Source organism: Eschrichtius robustus, chromosome 20, assembly GCF_028021215.1.
Source record: "Eschrichtius robustus isolate mEscRob2 chromosome 20, mEscRob2.pri, whole genome shotgun sequence".
NCBI classification, from domain to species: domain Eukaryota; kingdom Metazoa; phylum Chordata; class Mammalia; order Artiodactyla; family Eschrichtiidae; genus Eschrichtius; species Eschrichtius robustus.
In genome coordinates this window covers 58,898,325-58,919,511 of record NC_090843.1, presented here as the reverse complement: position 1 = coordinate 58,919,511, position 21,187 = coordinate 58,898,325, and the positions used below count along the sequence as shown (strand labels likewise).

The following is a 21,187-nucleotide window of genomic DNA, read 5'->3' as shown; positions in this document are numbered from 1 at the left end:
TGTCAGGGGCGTCAGGGGGAGCAGATAGAGCCAGAGGAAACTTCTTCCCTTTTCTCGTGGCTGCCCCCAGAGTTTCCCAGCCTCCAGGGAGTTTTGCAGGGGTAGGCGGGTTACAGTTGGCCTTCCACACAGCCAAGGAGGCAATCTGACCTAAGGAACGAGGCGCTGTCCCCTTGCTCAAAAATACTCTCCTCGCTAGCTGACCCGATGTATGGGGGCGTAGTCCTTGGTCTGGAAGGCTGAAGGGCTCCCTGGGCTGAGTGTTCTGAGCCTGCGTCCTCTGGCTCCTCACTGGACATTAGTGACACGGCCAACACTCAGGGCAGGGGCGGGAAGCGGGGGATGGGGGGAGGGGACAGAAGCGGGCTGGTGACGTGGTGTTGTGTACCTCGTCCTGAGGACCCCCTTCCGTCCCTGCATCCCCCTCCCCAGGCCCTGCTCAGCAACCGCACCCGAGAGGTCACCGTCTCCCTGCGGGCCGCTGGGCTGGTCCTGAAGGCCCTTCCAGCCAGTGACACTGAAGGTGGGGAGCTGGGCACGCAGAGCAGAGGGAGGGAAGGGCACGCACGGGAAAGCTGGGGCGGCGAGGAGAGAGGGCGGAGAGAGAGGAGACGGGGTGAGCCAGGGGAAGGAGGCCTCCCTCCCTGTCCCTGGGATCACGGAACGTGGTCGAACTCCTACCCGTGCTGGGCCCGGAGCTGGGCGCCAGGCTGCCCGGGTGAGGACCCGCCTGGCCTTCAGGTTGGTCACCATCGAGCAGCACTGGGTGATGCTTCTGCTGCCGCCGGATGAGCCTGAGCTGGAAGGTGGAGGGACCACGCGGAGGGGCGTACCTGGCCTCGTGTACATGAAGGAGACGTGCGACTTTGGCAATGGCTCTAAGACAAGAGGCGGTCACAGAGCAGTGGGTCAGGAGCACAGATTCTAGAACCAGATGGGCAGGCTTCGAAGCCCAGCTTTGCCACGTTTCCATCTGTGTGACCTCGGGTTACTTGTGACCTCTCTACCTGTTTGTTCATTTCTAAAATAGAGACAAGATACTAACGTATGTGCATGTAGTAAACTGTAGCGTCAGCCCTTATTGTTAAACTTTGATTTCTTCTGTTTCCTTTACAAAACTCCCACCCCACCCACCCCCTCTCTAACTCCTGAATCTCCTCCAAATTTTCCATCACACAGTCCTCTCTGAACTGTTCTTGGATCTCTAAGAACGCTCCTTCGTCGGCAGGGAGGGGTCAAGCCGGGCAGCAGTCACACAGTAATGATTTTTGACACATTATACACTGTGAGGAAAGTCAAGGAAATGCTCCCAACATGTTGGGACAGGTGCCCTCCTACAGCCCTCTGTCTTACACACCATCCTGGGCTAGGTGTTCCTGCCATTCTGAGCATGCCCAGTAGCTTCAGAAGAACTTCTTCCCATTGGAGACGGGTACAGGAGGAGGTGAAAGAAAGGATTTAAGTTGGTGATGGCTGCTATGCCTCAGGATATAGAAATGTGGATTCTCCAGGAGAGGGAGACGGATGATCTGGAGGGAACTGAGGCTTGGTGAGGACCAAGGTGGAGTCAGGAAGTAGGGGCTGAGCAGGGTGTGGGGAGGGGTTAAAAGGGGGCGGGGCGGTAGTCAAGGTGGGTTCATGTCCTTCTTAGGAGGTGGAATCTCAAGCTCCCCTACTTCCCTAGAGGCCCATTCACAGCCCCTCACCCACCATCTCATTCTTCCCAGTTTCAGGGCCCACCCACTGCCCCCCAACTGCTGCTCCCGATATAGACCACACATGCCTGAATATTAGCGTGACAGAGGTTGTCAAGACCTGCAACTTGGCAGGAAGGTCCTTCTCTGTAAGTACTGGGTAGAGTGAGAACTGGGGAGATTCAAGCAGGGTAGGTGGCGGGGAGCCCAGGGGGAGGGTTTCAGCGAAGGGGGAATGGACTCTTCTGAGCCTTTGCTGTTGAAGTGGGTCTTCCTGTTGGAAAGAATCCGCTTTCCAGTCAGTCTGTTTGAAATACTGAGCACCAACTGGCATAAGTAAGGCACTGGAAGAGTTAAGGCCCCGCCCTCCGCCTCCACCTGGACCATCTGAGGACCTAAGACGTACCCAGATAGTACAAAATGCACCCGAGTTCTGGCGTCCCCTGCACACAGCAGCCAGACTCCCAAACAGCAATGGCCCAACCTTTGACCATATCAAACCAGCTCTTTCAACCTTATCACCCTACCGCCACCCTTTGCCCTTTGCCTTAACCCTTACTGATACTCATAGAGAGTCCCTTATTGATACAGACATAGGACCCGCCCATTTTCTCCCTATCTGATGGCCTCTCTGGACTTCACTGCCCTACTCGGCTGGGCTTGGAGCCCATGATCATACCTGAACCACGTTCTCAGGACAGCCTCAACTTCCCCACATCGCCTGCCAGGCAGACACTACCTTTAGGTCAAGCCGCCTACTCGGTCTGACGCCCAGGTGTCTGAGTGCTTCCGCGATATCCTGCATCCATGCAGGTCAGGGCTGCTGCGCCGTCGTGACCTTCCACCTCATCCCGATCCTTGGCATCACTCAGCCCTTTCCTCTGGACTCTTTTTCCTAAGCCAATTCCTTAAATAGCTACTGTTCTCCACCTCAGTCCATGGCCCACTTCTTTTCTTATTCCCTGGACTCTCAAAACCACGTCCATGGCTTTAGTCCAAGTTGTTAAGGGTGCCCAAACCTTTATCTCCTGCTCTGACATTCATCCCTGAGTGTCTGACTCCTGCATTCAACTAAGTTAGCATGACCTGGGTGTCCCACGACACCCCAAACTCAAGATATTCAAAACCAGAGCCAGTGCTTTCTAGTAGTTAAGAGCTCTCTAGAGCCAGACTGCCTGGGCTCAGATCTGGGCTCTGTCATTTACCAGCTACGTGACTTTAGGCAAGTCACTGCAGCTCTCTGTGCCTCAGTCTCATTATCTGGAAAACGGGGACAATAATGGTACCTACCTATCCAGTTGTTGTGAGGATTAAATGATGGTGACGTGTCAAGCTTCTAGAAGAGTGCTTGGCCAAGTCAGAGCTATATATGTATTAGCGGCTGTTTTTATTTCATCCCCTCCTCCCCTGTGTCCTGTCTCTCATTCAGCGGGACCATCATTAACCAGTCACCTGTCCCAGAAACCTTGGAGTCAGCTCAGATACCTCGTCTTTCTCACCTCCCCGTGTCCACTGGTTTTCTCTCTCAGACGCTCTCACACCTCTCCCTTCTTCTCCATCCTCCTTCTTGTGGTCCAGTGAGGTTGACCATCTGTCCCAATTTGCCAGGGACTAAGGGGTTTCCTGGGACGAATTGGTCACCCTTGGGCCAGACCTTCATCCACCCCCTTCTCCTGGACGAACTCTACAGCCTCCCAGCCGGTCTCCCCGATGTCATTCCAGCGCTTCTCCAATCCACCCTCCATACCTCTGCCTGCGTGATCTTTCTAAAAGAGAACTCGGACACATGACTCTGTGCTTAAAATCCCTCGACCATTTCCTACTCTCCAGGGCAGAAGGGTGAAGAAACTTCAGTGTTGCATAGCTTGGTTCCTCTTTCTCTCCATCTGCAACTCTGGCCACCCCTGCATGCACTTTACACGGGGGTATCTGTGATACTGAACCAAACCTGGGTCCTCTCGCCTGCACTCAGCAAAGCCAATACACTGACACCGGGTCGTGGCGAAGGAAAGTGCAGTGTTTATTGCAGGGTGCCAAGCAAGGAGTCCAGGGCAGCTGGTGCTCAAAACCACCAAAGTCCCCGATGGGTTTCAGCAAAGCACTTTCAAAGGCCAGGTGAGGGAAGGGCGTCCCAGTGTATGTGATCAGCTGGTGCACAGTTCTCTGATTGGTTGATGGCGAGGTAACAGGGTGGTGTCACAGGGGTTAACGTTATCAATCCTTAGGCGCCAGTAGGTCTGGGGGCTACCTTCTAATGATCATCAAGTAGTTAATTTCTGCCGTTTGGTGGTGGTTTTAGCATCTGTAAAACAACTCAGGAAATGTGCATCAGATACTGTTATCTAGGTACTTCAGAGAGGAGCTACAGCAGAGGATATGGGGGAGGGGTCTGTCCAGGGAAGGTCCCATAGTGTCCTGCTCGGTTACAGTTGGAAGTGTACTGGCAGACCTTCCTCTGTGCCTCTGTTCATGCGCTTTGCTTGGCCTGAAACCCCCTTCCTCCCTTTCTCTTCCCCATCTTCCTTTCATAACCCCTATTTCTCTTTCAAGATGAAACTCAGGTGTTATCTCCCCCAGGAGGCCCTTCCCTCCACCTCCTCCACCCCACTCCCCATTTCCCGCTCCCCGGAGAGCTAGGGACCCCACCTCTGTGCTCCCCCAGAGCCCTGGGGACACAGCCACTGAAGCATTTGCAGAACTGTCAATGACGTGATCTCGTGGCTCAGGCCCTATCTCCGTCTTTCCAGCACTCACTGTGGGAATGGCCCACAGCAGAAGCTGGCTAGACGTTCCCTGATCATCTGACCCAGCCTCCACCTATGCAGGATCTCACCTCTAACCAGAGTTCATTGTTCCTGGGGCAGCCTATGCACTGGAGGAGCGCTCTGACGGGCTGAGAGCTTTGTATTGAGCTGAGACCTTGCAACAGGACAGCTGTGTATTTGAGCTTCAGGTTCCAGGGTGGACCCATTTACCTTTATGTATTTCCTCTTTCAAAGTCAGTTCCTTACCACGGTTTCTATTTTTAATGACCTCTTTAAATAACCTGGTTGTGAGCTTTTTGAAAATCTAAACTTACCACCCTGGCGAGTTCCCTTTTACCTCTGCACTGTCTTGCAACCTACAAGGTAGTTGCTAGTATTACCGTATTTTTTTCTCAGTAGGTGAGAAACAAAAGCACAGAGTGATTAAGAATCATGTCCAAGGTCACACGGCTAATAAGTGGCAGAGCCAGGATGAGAAGCCCGGTGGTCTGGGTGTAGAGTCTCCCGGGAGATTCTTACACACTCTGCCCATAGACTCCTGGCAGCCAAGCCCACCTTCCACCCCACAAAAGTCCAGCAGAAATGCCTGGACATGCTTGACCCCCCCAGGTTGAGGCTCTGTTTGTCCCTCTGCTGTTTGACAGCAGGAAAGTGGATCAGCCCTGCCTACAATAGGGAGCTTATGAAAAATGCCCAGGCCGGGGCTGGACTCCAGACCACTTAGATCAGAATTTCTAATTTTATGTTTTGGAAAGGTGACTCCAGGGTTGAGAATACTTGAATGAGATGGAGTTTAAGGCTCTAGAAACTCCAATGCTCTGTGGTGGTGAATCATGCAAAGCTGCTGTCCGCATGTGCTATGGGCCAGTGACCGGAAAGGCCCTCAGTGCCCCACCTGGAGCCCAGGATGCTCTACATTCTCTGTCCAGGGGAGGGGTCTCTCGGGAGCAGCCCCCTCAGGTCACGGGTTGGAGGTCTGCCTCGGGGCTGCTTTCCTCTGCTCCTGGGTACTTTCTGGAGAAGCTGCACAGGGCTGTGGGTGTGAAAGGTGGGAACACCTTGACCCGGGTTCCCCGTGCAGAGGATGTAACTAGCCCCATGGTACAAACTGGTACAGGCTTAGTCTGAGTCATGGGGATAGGTGGCTGTTTTCCAGACCCTCTGTCTCTGCCCCAGGGAAATAATTTTGTACGCAATCCAACACTGAGTACAGGGGTCAGGGCTTATAAAAACCCTGAAGTATCCCCAAATTCCATACATAACATGCCTGTCAAATAGGAGGTGCTCAGGTCACTTCAGCACCTGGCAAGCTCTAGCTGTAGCATCCCAGGTTGTGTTTGAAATTAAGGACAACAGGTGGGAAAAAGAACTGCGGAAATGATGGGAGAGCCAAGGACCAGGGCAGCCTAGAAGCATCTTATGCAGGCTTGTCACTACTCAGGGTCACTTGCAAGAAGAGAGGCGGGACCCTTGTGTACTGAACTGAAACACACACGACTCCAGGCTAGGAGGTGTTGGCTGGGCCATCTGTTACCAAGGTGATGCCCCCCAAGCTGTCTCTGTTGCAGACGGTGACAAACACCTTCCGGACGGCTAACATCCAGATCCAAAGCCAGGACCAGAGGCTGCTGACACTGTTGCTGGACAAGGACAGTTGCCGCATGTACAGGGACGTGGCCAGGTGAGGCTGGGCTCCGTGCCCCTGGGGCAAAGCTTCCCGGCTGCCGGCCCCGCCCCCGCTCTTGCCTCGAGCCCTGAGCGCCTTGTCGGGGTGGATCCTGGGCCAGGCAGGTATCCCTGATGGGTGTGGACTCAGGTGATGACTTAAATCCAGGAAGAAGAGCAAATGACGGCTGACCTGGGGCAGCAGCTGAGATTAAGTTTTCCTGAGATTCTTCTACAAATGCTCAGCCTGCAGCCCTCCTGATCCAACCCCCTGTGCTGGCACTGGCCCCCCAACACAGGCTGCCCTTCTGTGGCAGCTACGACCCAGTTAACACGACACTTACTGGTGTCCCCCGGGGAGGTGTATTTGGGTCAGGCAGGCACACAGGGTGACCCATTCAGGCGTAACCTCCTCTCCGCGCGTTCGCCCCAGGCTCAGGGTGCTCTTTCTCGTTCTGACTCTTCCTCCCTCTGCGGAGCCCCCTTGTCTAGACCCGACAATAAAGGGGCTACGTTTAAAATGCCCAGCAGATCTGACCCCTGAGATGGGTCTCCTGAGCTGGCCTCTCTCCGCCCACAGGTTCGAGGTTGCTCCCTGCCCAGAGCCGTGTTCTGGGGCCCAGAAATCCAAGGCGCTGGGGCTCAGCTCACACCAGGAGGAGATGGAAAGAACCAAAGCCAAGGCCAAGCCCCTCCTAATGCCCATCAACACGTTCTCTGGCATCGTCCAGTGAGCCCAAAGGGCCTGCAGAGTCGCTGAGTCTGAGAGCGGCGGGCCCGAGAGGAAGGATACACTACCCCACCCGCCCCAAACACTCACACCAACGTCTAGAACAAGGCTCCCTGGGGCGGCTTCCAGCCACACCTAAAAGCCAGCAAGTCCCAGGAGCACAGGGAGCTGGCCGTGGCGGGTGCAACGGAGCAGGGCCCACACAAAGGGCCGAGGAGGCCCTGGCCAAGCCGTGCGTCCAAAGCCCAGCTCCTTGCGCCTGTGTCCACTCCTTCGTTGATTTCCAATCCCTGCCTCTCCCACTCAAGCTCCCCACCCAGCCCTTAAAACCAAGGTGAGAGCTGCTGTCCCGTGGCCTGGGGCCCCGTGGCCTGGGGCAAACAGGACGTGGGCAGCGGCAGCCCCTCCCGCCCAGTCTGTTCCCTTCCCTCTAGCGGGCCACTGCCCACCTCGCCCACTCCCAGGCAGGCGTCTCTCCCGGTTGAGAGGAAATGTCAGATTCAATAAATGCACACTGAAGTCTTTCTGCTCTCATCTATATCGAGCAATACTTGTGTTTTAGTAGAGAGCAGAGGCACTGCGTAGTCTAACGTAATGACTCTGCTTAGGCCCAGGTAAGAGCTTGGTGAAACATTCACTGGTGTGTTCCGTCCACCTGCCCGGCCCCCTCCTCGTTCGCGTTCACTGAGGGCCTCCTGACCGGAGATGTCCCCAGAACGGAGGGGGGAATGCAGGCTCATTTCAGAGGAGCCAGAGGTTAAAGGCATCCAAATTCTTGGCTTTTGAGTTCAGATGTTAAGTCCAGATGTTATCCAGATGTTAAGTCCATACCTATCACCTGGGCAATTCCAGGGGATGGTGGCAGTGGGATGGAAGGGTCCCTTCCAATTTTGGGACCCAAGAGTGGAGAGGTAGGCACTTCCCTTTTGGCCTTATTGCCCTGGGAGTGGGGGCAGGTCTCAGAGCACATTCTCAGAGCCTAGGGGCATGGTGTAAGAGGGGCTGCCTGGGGGCCTAGGCAGATGGGCCCAAGAGCAAGCTTAAAGAGAGTCCCAGCACCTCTGTGGGCACAGGAAGCAGGTACGGTTTTCCCCAGGTAGTTGAAAGCAAACAAGCCCAAGGTAAGAGGTGCAGCCATGAGTGGCTACAGGGACCACAGGACCTGAAGCCTGGACGTGGACCGCAGGCACCTTGATGGACACTACGTGGTGAAATCCCTGCCCCTCAGTGGCGATCCACCCTGGACAGGTGAAGACCGAGAAGTTGATGGATGTGCGGTCCTCCACCGAAGCTGCCCCCGCGGAGCCCAGGGAGGAGAGGGACTACGGACAGCCCTGAATGTAACTGAGGTGGTTTTAAACGGGAAATGACTGATATCACTGAATTCGAGTGAGTTTATCTGAACATGGCTAGATTTTCTTTTTCTGTCATTGGGGTTATGTAAATTGATTCATATCAATTTGGGCAACAAGTACTAGGTTCTTGAAATAAACAGCTGCAGGGTTTACCAGCTGTTACAGTTAGGTGAGGGCTCTGGGCCTTCTCCCCCAACAATCTCTCCACCAGCTTACAAAGAAAGTACGTCATAGACCAAATTCTGCTGCACACTCAGATATGCATTGGCAAGTAGCCCTCCTCATCCCCACCCCCAGTCAAATTAGGTGCTCCGAACAAACCTTGCTTGAAACATTCACGCAAGGACACTGGGTGGCTGGACGCTGGGCCATCTCAAAGTAAAGTCTTCCCTTCCAAAGGGTTTGGACTGCTGGAATCTCCGGATTCTTAATCCTGTTCACCAAGGGAGGAAATGCCTCCAAAAGTTATAAACAATCCATGTGACTTGGACACCACGAATTTCACCAACGAAATTTTGCCAATATCTCTCGGGATAATTAATGAATCCACTTCCGTTGATCTGAGATCATTAACGTGCTTATATTCACTGCCTCTGGAGCGTGACTTTTGGATGAAATGTTAGCTAACCACCTCTGGCGTGTGTATTCCCCAAATGGACAACTAGGCACTCTCAGGTGTAGATTAAAACGATCCAGTACATGCGTAACGTTGGCCGGCGGTGGGCTTGAGGGTGGGTGCTGGACGGGGCTGCCTGGAGGAGCTGCCACCTCGAGACCACCCTCAGCTGTCAGTCCCTCTCTGGGGATTGTCTCCACTGAAGAAAACCGTGTCACCTAAGGTCGTGCCTCTTCCAGAGGCAGCTCACATCCAATCAAACAGTTCTAGGCCCTGGGGACAAAAATAGCACTTTGATTCCAATGGAGACAGACAATCAACAAGATAGAGCCGTGAAACAGAAACCGGTAGTGTGTCTGACAGCGATGCGTACCACGGAAGAAAATAAGCAGGGAAGGGGAGAGTGTGAGTCTGGGCGTGGGGTGGGGGGCGGTGGTTTGTCAGCGAGGGTAGACAGGGGAGGTCCCTGAGGGAAACAGGGTCGTCCTTGATCAGGGGGCCCATGAGTAAAGACCTAAAGAACACGGGGCAGGGGGGCATATCATGAATTCCACTCTCGCTCCTCCCCAGCCAAGTTTTACTTGCCTGAAGCAGTCCAGGGATCTAACTCAGCACCGTGGGCTACGCGGGGGCCCTGGGGGTGGCCTCGAGTGCACCCTGCAGGCCTCAGCCCGCGGCCCTCCCGCACCTGCGCACGTCTGGCAGGTGCGGCGGCGAAGGCCGTGGGGCGTGGCAGGTGCGGCCCGCAGGTGCGCCGGCCCCGCCCCTTAGGGGCGGGGCCCTCCGGGCGGGGCCACTTCCGGGCCGGTGGCCGGACGTGGGGTGGGGGCGGCCGTTGACCTGGTGACCGCGGCGCCGCCGGAGGCTGGAGGTGCAGTGCGGCTCGCTGCCCGCCTCCCTTCAGGGGACATGACGCCGCGCCCGCCCCGCGCCCCGCCGCGCCCTCCGCCCGCCCGGGTCTGACGGAGCCGGGCAGCCATGAGCGCCAACCCCCAGTGGGACATCAGCAGGGCGCTGGGGGTGGCCAGGTTCTTCCATCTGGTGTGCGGGGTCCGGGATGCCTGCGTGACCCCGTTCCTGACCCTCTACCTGCGGCAGCTGGGCTTGGCCGCGCCCTGGGTGGGCATCCTAATGGGAACCAAGCACCTGATCTCAGCCTTCTGGGCTCCCTTCTGTGCCTTCCTGGCCAAAAGCTACCAGAAACGGAGGGTGCTTCTGATAGGCTCGCTGCTCGGCTCGGTGGGAGCCAGCCTGTTGATGGTCCTGGTGCCGCCCTTGGACAGAGACCCAGGGTACCGCTCGTGTAATGGAAGCCACAGTGTGACCGCCACGGTCCCACCACCGGGGGTCGCACTCACTGTGAACGTCACCTCCGCCCCAGAGCCAGCTCCGAACCACCCAGCGCCCAGCCTCCCAGCCGAGAGGAGTACTGGGGTCGCCCCAGCCGATGGCTTCAGAGGAGGGCCTGGCGAAAGTGGCCAAGAACCTTTCAGTCGTCTGCCCAGCTCCTTTGTGGGCTCCATCCAAGGAACCAGGACCACATCCCGAGTTCTCCTCCATCCTATTACTTCAAGAGTGAAAGATACTCCCCAGGAAGGTGCTTTTAGGGTGGTCAGTCCTGCCCTCCCTTTGCTTGCTGGGGGTATGGCGTTGGCAAGTCCGGCCAACCAGTCGGCAGCCAAGGGGATGGCGGGGGCCCTCGACCTCTCCTTGGAAGGGTTGCGGTGGACTTTCATCCTCTCCCTGGGCTCCATGGTGTTCTGGGAGCTGCTGACATCCCCTCTGGAGCAGGTGGCAGATGACAGCCTTTATGAATACCTGGATTTTGTGGACGCCACTGACCGCTACAGAAGCCTGTGGATCTGGAGGCTGCTGGGCATGTCGGCAGGCGTGTGTGGCATCTCAGCCTTGGTGGGGCAGCTGGACTGCTTCCTGACGACAAATGGCCCCCGGGGTGTAGTGCACTTCTACGGCTACTCACTGGTCAGCACCCTGGCTTTACTGGTGAGCATTGCCTTTCCCGTCTCCGTCTGCAGGCGGTGGGAGCCCAGCTACAAAATGGTCAAAGCCCTGTCTCTCGTAGGCGGTGACCCCCGCCTCATCACCCTCGCCCTCACTGTCTTCTTGATAGGAACCGCCACCAGCACCGTGCAGAACTTCCTGTTCTGGCACATGAAAGACCACGAGAGCAGCGAGCTGGTCATGGGCTTCTCAGTGGCCCTGGGCTGGCTGGGGGAAATTCTACTTCATCCTCTCAAAACTCCGTTGCTTAGGAAGCTGTCCAGGGTGGGCACGGTGGGGCTAGGGCTGGGCTGCCTGGCGGGGCAGCTGCTGTATTTCTCTTTCCTCTGGAGCTGGTGGTCCGTCCTCCCCGCTCAGATCTTGAGCGCCATCAGCCACGGGGCTCTGTGGTGGGCAGTCGGGGCCTCCATAGAGCATCTGGCCACTCCAGGAACAGAGAGACCTCTGAGTGCCATGTTCCGAAGCCACTTTTACGGGGGCGGGGCCAGCCTGGGCAGCTTTGTGGGGGGCTTCGTGGTGATGCGCTTCAGCTTAGCTGTGCTCTACCGGGCCTGCTGCGTGGTCCTGTTGCTCTGGCTGGCCTTGTTCCTGTTCATCCAGCCCAGACTGCCCCAAGAGCGGAAAATCAACTACTCTAAGCTGCTGGCCGTGGAGGCCAGTGACACGAGTGACTCTGAACAGGGGACCGAACGGGACTGGCTTGTGAAGGCCATGAGGGACGAACACTCAGACTGGAGGGGCTGAGAGACAGTCAGGATGCGGTGATCTGGGAAGGAGCCAAAGGGATGGACAGCACTTAGCCTGCTGAGAGCAAACCCCACGAGTCCTGCCAGGACGGCAGGGAGCCTGGGGAGAGAGAAGCACGTCGGTGCCAAAGCCCCACGGGATCATCTCATCGCATGATTTTCTTTACTTTTGTAGTAAAAGGAGATTTAACTTTTGGCTGTTCAGTCTTTTTAAAATAATGGAGCAAGAATACATTTGCTAAAAAACAAAATATTTCCCTTTGTGGTCGCTCTCTTTTGGCGTATGCGGTTTGCAAGAGCTTTGCGTGGTGCTGTTGATTTCAGTCACGGCTGAACTGCTCAGGTGAAACTGACGGGGCTGGGAAGGCGATGGAACTGCAGGACTCAGTCGGCTGAGGGGGCAGCAGGCTTCGATGAGTCATGTACATTCCTGTGGATCCTAAGGCTTGAGCCCGAGCCTGTAAAAGCCATGCCGTGGGCAGGTAAGGATGGTAATGAGAACCGAAACTCTTCTCTCTGTCTCTCTCTCTCTCCACTGATACACAGGTGCCCACACTCACACCCAGGTACTTAAGTCTCCAAGAAGAGAAAATGATAGGAAGTGTAATGTGTGTTGGGGGGGGATAGGGGGTGGAAGTGAGTAGGTTTTCATTCTTACTCTCAGACGTGTGCGTCACCAAGATAGGATCCTTAGACTCGTCTTCCATACTTAGATGAGAGCAAGAGCCATTTCACGTCCTTTGGACTCCCATTTTGCAGGCTCCACCTCTCAAGAGCACATGGAGACTTTTTGCATCTGCTTCGTGAGGGTTTGGCAGCCTCCTTAGGGCTAGGATGCTAGTACCTGTGCCATTGGACCTCCCACAACAAACCTATGAATAAATCAAAGTTGTTCACTGCATTTTACAAGCAAGAAAACAGAGTCTCAGAAAAGTCACACATTGGGTCACTGGCGGAAACACCTCCAGGGCCCTGATCTCCTTCCCGCAGATCTGGTGCATTTTCCGCTATGCCAGTAGTTCCCAAGGCTGGATTCAGACACCAGGCACAAATTCGGGGGTCCCCAGGGCCACCCTCACTTCTGACCAACTGGCTACAAATTTGGGGTTCCCACTTTCCCCCTCAGGTTCAATAATTCACTAGAATGACTCACAGAACCTATGAAAGTACTACACGAATGATTACAGTTTTATTATAGCCAAAAGAGACAAACCAGAACCAGCCAAAAGAAGAGACACATAGAGTGAGGTCTGGAGGGTCCCAAACGTGAAGCGGCCACGTCCTCTCTCCACGGGGTCAGAATCCACCACCTCTGAGCCACGGATGTGTGCAAATACACAGAGCATCGCCATCCCGGGAGACTCTGGCATCCGTGGTTTCCATTACATCAGCATGGTTCATTGAGTCATTGGTCTGTGACTCAGTCTTCAGCCCCTGTCCCCTTCCCAGAAGTCAGGCTGTTGTCACATGGCTCAAAGCCCCGAACTTCTATTTAATCACGTGGTTGCTCTTTCTGGCACAGCAGTTCCCTTCCCAGTTATCTCATTAGCATTAGGGTCCCTCACTAGTTACTTCATTAACATAAACCATGGGCCCTCCCGGAGTCACGCATCAGCATAAACACGGGCGTGGTCCAGAGAGACCCACCAAAAATAACAAAGACACTCTTATAACTCAGGAAATTCCAAGGATTTAGAGGCTGCCTTCCAGGAACCAGGGACAAGGGGCAGCCAGCAGGCCCAACAGAAAACATACACACACACACAGAACAAGACAAGACAAGCTGAATGTCAAGTGAGAAGTTCAAACAGTGTTTCAGGAAGTGTGGGGCAGGCGTGATGGTTGAATGCTGGGAGAAAACCTCATGGAGATGATGAAATAGGCCTGCACATTGAAGGAAGGATCGGGTCACAAAGACTTAGACCTCAGAGGTGTGACTTTTACGCTAGTAACCAGCCACTAGATCAGTTCAGCATCATAAAGTTAAAAGCAAATGAAATCCTTAGCTCGCAGCCTCGTGGCTATCAGAGATACTGAGTTCTAACACATCTTAGTTCCGGCTAAGAGGAAAGTAAATATTGGATGAGCCATTAACCTTTCTGCTCAGCCTTACTTAAACCTTCATTTCCCAGGTGAGTTTGCAGAACACTTGATCCTAGCAGGGAGGGGGGTGGGGGCACTAAAAAAGAATTCTGTGCCAAACAATTTAAGAAATTATGTAAATGATGTCACCTCTTAGAAACTTACAATACATATTAGCAAAGAAAGACTTCTGGAAAGCCCTATAGCCAACAAATTTGTTTAACTTTGTTGGCCCTGTAATTCCCCTGACATAACACGTATCACAACTTTCTTCCAGGTACACAAATCACTATCCTGCAGAACTAGTGTTCCCTAGAAGAAGCTTGGAAAACACCAATGTTGGTAGTTTTCTGTGTGACCTTTTCGACTCAGGGATAAATCTGGGCTCCCACACCCAGATTGGCAAGAATCGAGGGTATCCGTGCTACAAAGCTATCTCATTAAGTCAGAGCATCCACTCATTTTACAGGTGAAGCAACTAAGGCTCAGGAGGTTAAAATTCAAAACCAGATCTGTTTGAGCCCACCTGCTCAAGCTGTATGTTGAAACTGGCTCAGATAAGTGGAGAGGCTATTCTACAAGGGTAGCGGGTGATGACCAGGCAGGGGCATGGCGGGGACAAGACACTAAACTTGCTTGTGGATTTTGTATGAGGAGTTGTGGAAAATAGGTTGGAGACATGGGTTGGAGTCAGATTGTGGACACCCTCAATATCACCCTAAGGGAAAGGGAATTCACACAGGTTGAACCATGCCCACCCCCTCTGTGCCTGACACCTGCACATGTCACGCTCATAATTCTCACCACACAAATGCTCATTTTACAGCAGGGGAAACTGAGGCTCAGAGAGGTTAACCGACTTAGCTGCTCAGGGTCATGACTGTTGGATGGTGGAACATAGCTTGAACCCAGATCTGACCACTGCCAATTTCATGGTCCTTCCTCTGAATATTCACGCTGCTTCCCGGAAGTGAAGATTTTACCAGCCAGTTGAGAGGCACCGAAAGTTTAGACTGTCTTTTGCGGGTTGCACTGTGAACAATGGGTCTGGGTTGCGGGAGCTCCGTCAGGGCTGGGACGTCTGTTTTGGACAGACCATTGCAATTGTCTGGGCAGGAAGGGGGCTGCATCTCAGAAGCATGTGATGATCTAATGATGTGACAATGTATGTGCCACGGATTGAATCGTGTCCCCTCCAAACTCATATGTTGAAGCCCTAACTGCCAATGTGATGGCATTTGGAGTTAGGGCCTTTGGGAGGTAATTAGGGTTAAATGAGGTCATAGGGTGGGGCCCTAATCCGATGGGATTGGTGTCTTTATAAGAGGAAAAGGAGACACCTGAGAGCTCTCTCTCCCTCTCCCTCCCTCCCTCCATCTCTCCTTCCCTCTTTCTTTCTCTCTCTCTCTCCCTCTCTCTCCACCAGTGCAAGAAGAAAGGCCATGTGAGGACACATGGAGAAGGCCACTGTCTACAAGCCAGGAAGAGAGGCCTCACCAGAAATTGAATTCGCCAGCAATTTGACCATGGACTTCTAGCCTCCAGAAATGTGAGAAAATAAATGTCTGTGGTTTAAACCACCCAGCCCATGGTATTTTATTATGGCAGCCGGAGAAGACTAATGCGGTATGCAAAGGAGTTTCAGAGATGGAATCAACAATATAGCCCTTGGTTATTGATCGACTAATGATGTGGAGGTTAAGGAAGAAGGAGGTATCAAGGATCACGGATGATTTTGCAATTTTGAACCCATGTGATGAGGGAAAAGGTATGTAGAAAGGGCAGAGTCCAGAATGACAGAAAACCAGTGCCTATATCATAAAAATGAAAGACAATACAGAAAAAACATTACTCCTAAGCCTGCTAGGTCCCTTCCACAATGGATGACTGTCACCGAGACCGGGGATATGGCTGTTTGGTGATACTTGTGATGTGAGGCAGAGCAGAAGACATTTCCAAAATCAGAGGGCTTTTCCAGAGCAATGTTCAGGAAACCTGACTCTCTTTTCAAGTCTGGTTGGGAAATAGCTTGGAGACATGAGTTTGGACTGGACTGCAGTTCCTCTGGACCCTGGGAGCCTGTGATCTGTGATGGGAGGGTGATGTGGTGAGGTGTCTTCTGTTACAGAAGTGAAGCTTAAGATGTGACCCCTCGGGCAAACACTTACCCTTCCAAGGTCTCACCTTCCAAGTCTGATAAACAAGGGCCTTGGCCTCCATGATCTTCCAAATTGTGCCGTTTGACTGGACATGATCTCTTCCTTTGAGCCTCGGCCCTTCTCATCCAGCAGAACGGCATGGCGTCCTGGAACCCGAGGGATGCACTGAATGAATGTTTATTTCCTTCCCTGAACCTGGCACTGAGCCCCTGGTCTGCTGTGCAGCGTGGCCACATGGAGCCCTAAGTCCCAGCCCTAGACTGACCCTCTGCCCTCAAAACCAGGGCTCCAGAGGAGTGATGGGATGAACCCGAGGGGCGGTCCCTGGGGGCTGGAATTGCGAGCCTGTGGGTGGGGGTCTGCGGTGGAAGGGGGAGGCCCAGGCAGGCATCTTCAGCGCAGGGAACTCCCTCCTAGCAGCATCCGAATTCCAGCTCTGCACACGTCAACCATCATAGGCTGCAACCTTGGACTCCTGCATCCCCTCTACCCTGTGCCCGGGATGAGGGCATCCTCTCGGGCCAGAGAGGCCATTTTCTACCTCCACATGGAGTGCGAGGGCCATAAGCTGAGGGCCATGAGCTGGGACCGCGGAGAACAAACCAGGACAGGCAGGCAGGGAGTCAGCCCGCAATTCAGAAGTGTTCCACCAGGGGGCACCAAACACACGGGGAAACACCCGCCTGGCTTCCTTTGGCAAACATGAGCCCAGGCCCTTCCCAAAGCTCCAGTTCGGGGTGAGGCCAGCTCCCTGAGGACCCTTTAGATCTTGAAGCTGGGAACTACAGGAAAAAAAACAAACAAACAAGGATCAGATGCCACTGTTGAGCTGGCTTTGAGTGAGAGAGGATACCTCCAGGAGAAGGACTTCGGAGAGGTGATGGCTGCAGGGTTTGCAGTGGACTTGGCAGGTAAGAGACACAAGTACCAGCGGCCCTGCCAGCTCAGAACAGCCGCTGGTATTTCTTCCTGAGGAGACAAGCTACGCTTATGCTGCTTTGGTCTTGGTCAGGTTGGGTGGGAGTCCCTGTAACTGTGAAAGAAACAGGACAAAAGACTGCATGTACCACTTGAAGATCCCAGGGCTGATGGGGGCCATATGGCATCACAGCCTTGATAGGAATAATATCAGCTTCACAGGTCCTCACCTCCTGCTCCTCAGCCCCCATCCCTCCAACCCTGGCTGCCCCTCGAGTCTCACCTGTTTATATCTGGATGCCTGCAGTGAGGGCCCCACCAGCGTTTACCAATTACTCTGCTTTCACCAGCCTTCACCACCTACCGATGGAAAGAGATAGGAGGATTTGTCACCTTTGGGAAAAACCTGAGACCCTCTGATACCACCAAGATACAACCTCTTCCTTTCTCTCCGGAAGCAGGTGGCATCGACAAACTGCCTCTTTCTATTGTTCTTGGCAAGATATATTAAAATCTGTGTGCCCTTTTCCCAGAAAAGAGACTAGACTTCCAGTAAGGAGAGAATCTTTTTTTTCTTAAATTTATTTATTTATTTATTTATTTTTGGCTGTGTTGAGTCTTCATTGCTGTGCGTGGGCTTTCTCTAGTTGCAGCGAGCAGGGGCTACTCTTTGTTGCGGTGCGTTGGCTTCTCATTGCCGTGGCTTCTCTAGTTGTGGAGCACGGGCTCTAGGCTCGCAGGCTTCAGTAGTTGTGGCACGTGGGCTCAGTAGTTGTGGCATGCGGGCTTAGTTGCTCCGTGGTATGTGGGATCTTCCCAGAGCAGGGCTTGAACCCATATCCCCTGCATTGGCAGGCGGATTCTTAACCACTGCGCCACCAGGGAAGTCCCAGGAGAGAATCTTTTGCTTGGAGGTTGTAGAGGCTTTCAAGGTTTCCATTGGAGAATAGTGAGATGCTTGCCCTCAGTGGGGTGAATTAGGTGAGAGAGCTATGGTTGGGTGGTGTCACTACTGAACCTGCCATAAATAATGGCCACGGGGGGCCACCATTTCTAAGGAAAGTTGTGAGAGGGATCTGAATGCCTTCCCCCCTCACAACAGCTGCCACCATGCCAGTTGTGGGCAGCAAACATACTTGGCTGTGTCTGTCCCAGGGGCTGGTGAGCCAGACCAACTCGGAGGCTCAGGACATTTAAAGAAATACTGTCTTCCACAGAGAGGGTAATATCTGAATATGCTTGGCATTTTCTTGGATAGAGACTAAAGAAGCATTTAGAAAACAAAACCATTTTTTAAAATGAACTCTTCTGTGTTACTTGGTGCCCAGAAATCTTTGCCTTACTACAATCAAAGGAATCTAAGCAAGGTGACCTGGGAGAGGAGAGAAGAGATACCGGGTACCATTACTACATCCAAACTGGGGCCCACCACCAGCATCATGACGTCCACCGATGGAAACATGATGGGGTTTACAGGTGGAGGACAAAGTTTGCAAACAGGCACCTGTAGCATCAAAGCATACAATCAACAGAGCAAAAGGCAACCTATGGAATGGGAGAGAATATTTGCAAATCCTACATCAGACAAGAGGTTAATATCCAGTATAAAGAACGAACTCCTACAACTTAACAACAAAAAACAAACAACCCAATTATAAATATAGGCAGAGGACTTGAATAGACATTTCTCCTAAGAGTATATACAAATGGCCAACAAACACATGAAAAGATACTCCACGTCTATAATCATTAGGGAAATGCAAACCGAAACCATGATGAGATACCCATTGTGGATGGTTGCTATCAAAAAAACAAAAACAAAAAAACAAAAGACCAGAAACAAAAGAACCAGAAAATAACAGGTGTTGACAAAGATATGGAGAAATTGGAACCCTTGTACACTGTTACAAGGAAACGAAAAATCCTGCCTTTTTCTAAACATACGTCTCATGAGGAAGCCTGTAACTTAGCTGCACCTGCACCAGCGCAGAAGGACGACTGCCTCACCTTTTTCTTATTTCCAATCCCCTTTCCCCACACTCCCCACACCTCAGACCACCCTGCTTCTTTATCCCATAAATACCTCAAGGCCCTTGCCTTCAAGGAGGTGGAGCTGAGATCAGTTCTCCCGTCTTCCGGCCTCGTGAATAAACCCTTTTTCTGGTGCAAACCTCAGCGTCTCAGCGTTTGGCTCGCTGCACGTCGGGCAAACAAACCTGGCTTGGAGACAACATGAGGTACCTACAGTGGTCAAACTCATACAGACAGTAAGTAGAATGGTTGTTACCAGGGCTGGGGGCAGGGGGAAATGGGAGGTGGTGTTTATGGGTATAGGGTTTTAGTTTTCCAAGATGAAAGAGTCTGGAGGTTGGTTGCACAACCGTGTGAATGGATTTAACACTACTGAACTGTATACTTACAAATGTTTGAGATGGTCAATTTTATGTTTTACCACAATTTAAAAAAAATTTTTTTTAAAAAGAGGCAGGTCGGGGCTTCCCTGGTGGCGCAGTGGTTAAGAATTCCCCTGTCAATGCAGGGGACACGGGTTCGAGCCCTGGTCCGGGAAGATCCCACATGCCGCGGAGCAACTAAGCCCGTGCACCACAACTACTGAGCCTGCACTCTAGAGCCCGCGAGCCACAACTACTGAAGGCCTTGCGCCTAGAGCCCGTGCTCTGCAACAGGAGAAGCCACCGCAATGAGAAGCCCGCGCACAGCAATGAAGAGTAGCCCCTGCTCGCGGCAACTAGAGAAAGCCTGCGCGCAGCAACGAAGACCCAACGCAGCCAAAAATAAATAAATTAAATAAATAAAAAAAATAAAAAAAATAAAAAGAGGTAGGTCTAATGGAGGAAGGCTCTGTCTCTTCCTGAGTTTAGCTCTTGGAGCTGAGGGTTCAAGGGTAGGGAGTAGGGGTCCCAGCTCTGCACCTTTAGTGCTAAGAGAGCTTGAGTTTCCACTGGGGGTGGGGGTGGATATTGCCTCCTTCCTTCAGCAAAGAAGCTGCTACTTTGTTCTCCAGCTACCAAAAGACTTAGCAAGGCCCAAGCAATTGTAGGGCCAGGAGGGCCATTCTCCTCCATGCTGCGAGCACTTTGAACCGTTTGGGAAATGAAAGGATTTCAGGGGACTCACAGCCCGGCTACACTTATCTCCAGGGCTGTGAGCCAGGATCATGCCTTGCATTTTCAAAAGTATTTTCCTTCCAAGATATTCAATTTGTCGTCTGTGACCTTTGGTTCCAACCATAATTTTAGCCAAGGTTAAATCAAAGTGTTTGAAGCTCACAGCTCATATTTCCACAATATACTTTGTAAAGTGTTCTGTCTGGTGTCCTGTCTTTTTTCTTTTTTTTAAAAATTTTTATTTTATATTGGATATAATTGATTTACAATGTTGTGTTAGTTTCAGATGTTCAGCAAAGTGATTCAGTTACATGTACACATATATCTATTCTTTTTCAGATCCTTTTCCCATATAGGTTATTACAGAGTATTGAGTAGAGTTCGCTGTGCTATACAGCAGGTCCTTGTTGCTTATCTATTTCATAATAATGTGTATATGTTAATCCCAACCTCTTAATTTATCTCTCCCCTGCCACCTCTCCCCTTTGGTAACCATAAGTTTGTTTTCTGAGTCTGTGAGTTTGTTTCTGATATGTAAATAAGTTCATTTGTGTCCTTTTTTTTAAGATTCCACATATAAGTGACTCTGTCTGACTGGCTTCACTTAGTATGATAATCTCTAGCTCCATCCATGTTGCTGCAAATGACATGATTTCATTCCTTTTCATGGCTGAGTAATACTCCATTGTATATATGTACCACAACTTCTTTATCTGTTCTTCTGTTGATGGACATTTAGGTTGCTTTCATGTCTTGGCTATTGTAAATAGTGCTACAATGAACACTGGGGTGCATGTATCTTTTTGAATTATGGTTTTCTGTGGATATATCCCCAGGAGTGGGATTGCTAGAACATATAGTAGCTCTATTTTTAGTTTTTTAAGGAACCTCCATACTGTTATCCATAGTGGCTGTATCAATTTACATTCCCACCAACAGTGTAGGAGAGTCCCCTTTTCTCCACACCCTCTCCAGCATTTATTGTTTGTAGACTTTTTGACGATAGCCATCCTGACCGGTGTGAAGTGATACCTCATTGTAGTTTTGATTTGCATTTCCCTAATAATCCTGTCTTTTTTCTTCTTGTTCTGTAGGAATGTCTTCTACATTCTAGATATTCATCCTTTGTTGATTTTCATGCAGAAAATATCTCTGTTCAGTCTGTCACCATCTATTAACTTTGGTATCCTTTTTTGAACAGGAAGCCTTGATTTGTGATGTAATCAAACTTAAAATTTTTTCCCCTTACAATTTGTTTTGAGGATCGTATTTAAGAATCTACTACCCCTGACTACCAGGTTACAAAG

At 52.1% G+C, this 21,187-nt stretch overlaps 3 protein-coding genes across 3 annotated transcripts in view; all 3 read left to right on the top strand.

Moving 5' to 3' along the window:
• The window catches only part of PIK3R6 (phosphoinositide-3-kinase regulatory subunit 6), a 35,416-nt gene extending 28,438 nt beyond the window's left edge, over nucleotides 1–6,978 (top strand). Inside the window, exons 16-19 of the mRNA XM_068530783.1 lie at nucleotides 433–523; nucleotides 1,728–1,843; nucleotides 6,028–6,140; nucleotides 6,705–6,978. Coding sequence (XP_068386884.1) covers nucleotides 433–523; nucleotides 1,728–1,843; nucleotides 6,028–6,140; nucleotides 6,705–6,858 — 474 coding nt within the window. The 3' untranslated portion in view covers nucleotides 6,859–6,978. The remainder of the gene's footprint in view (nucleotides 1–432; nucleotides 524–1,727; nucleotides 1,844–6,027; nucleotides 6,141–6,704) is intronic.
• A 2,825-nt stretch (nucleotides 6,979–9,803) lies between these two features.
• Nucleotides 9,804–11,739, top strand: MFSD6L (major facilitator superfamily domain containing 6 like). Its single transcript, XM_068531599.1, has one exon. The coding sequence runs from the start codon at nucleotides 9,804–9,806 to the stop codon at nucleotides 11,589–11,591; it is 1,788 nt and encodes a 595-aa protein (XP_068387700.1). The 3' UTR covers nucleotides 11,592–11,739.
• A 7,223-nt stretch (nucleotides 11,740–18,962) lies between these two features.
• The window catches only part of CCDC42 (coiled-coil domain containing 42), a 48,322-nt gene continuing 46,097 nt past the window's right edge, over nucleotides 18,963–21,187 (top strand). Inside the window, exon 1 of the mRNA XM_068531287.1 lies at nucleotides 18,963–19,019. The gene's annotated coding sequence lies outside the window, so the exon portion shown is untranslated. The remainder of the gene's footprint in view (nucleotides 19,020–21,187) is intronic.

Excerpts from the sequence above, each read along its gene's own strand:
- MFSD6L (XM_068531599.1), top strand. The coding sequence starts at position 9,804 with ATGAGCGCCAACCCCCAGTGGGACATCAGCAGGGCGCTGGGGGTGGCC.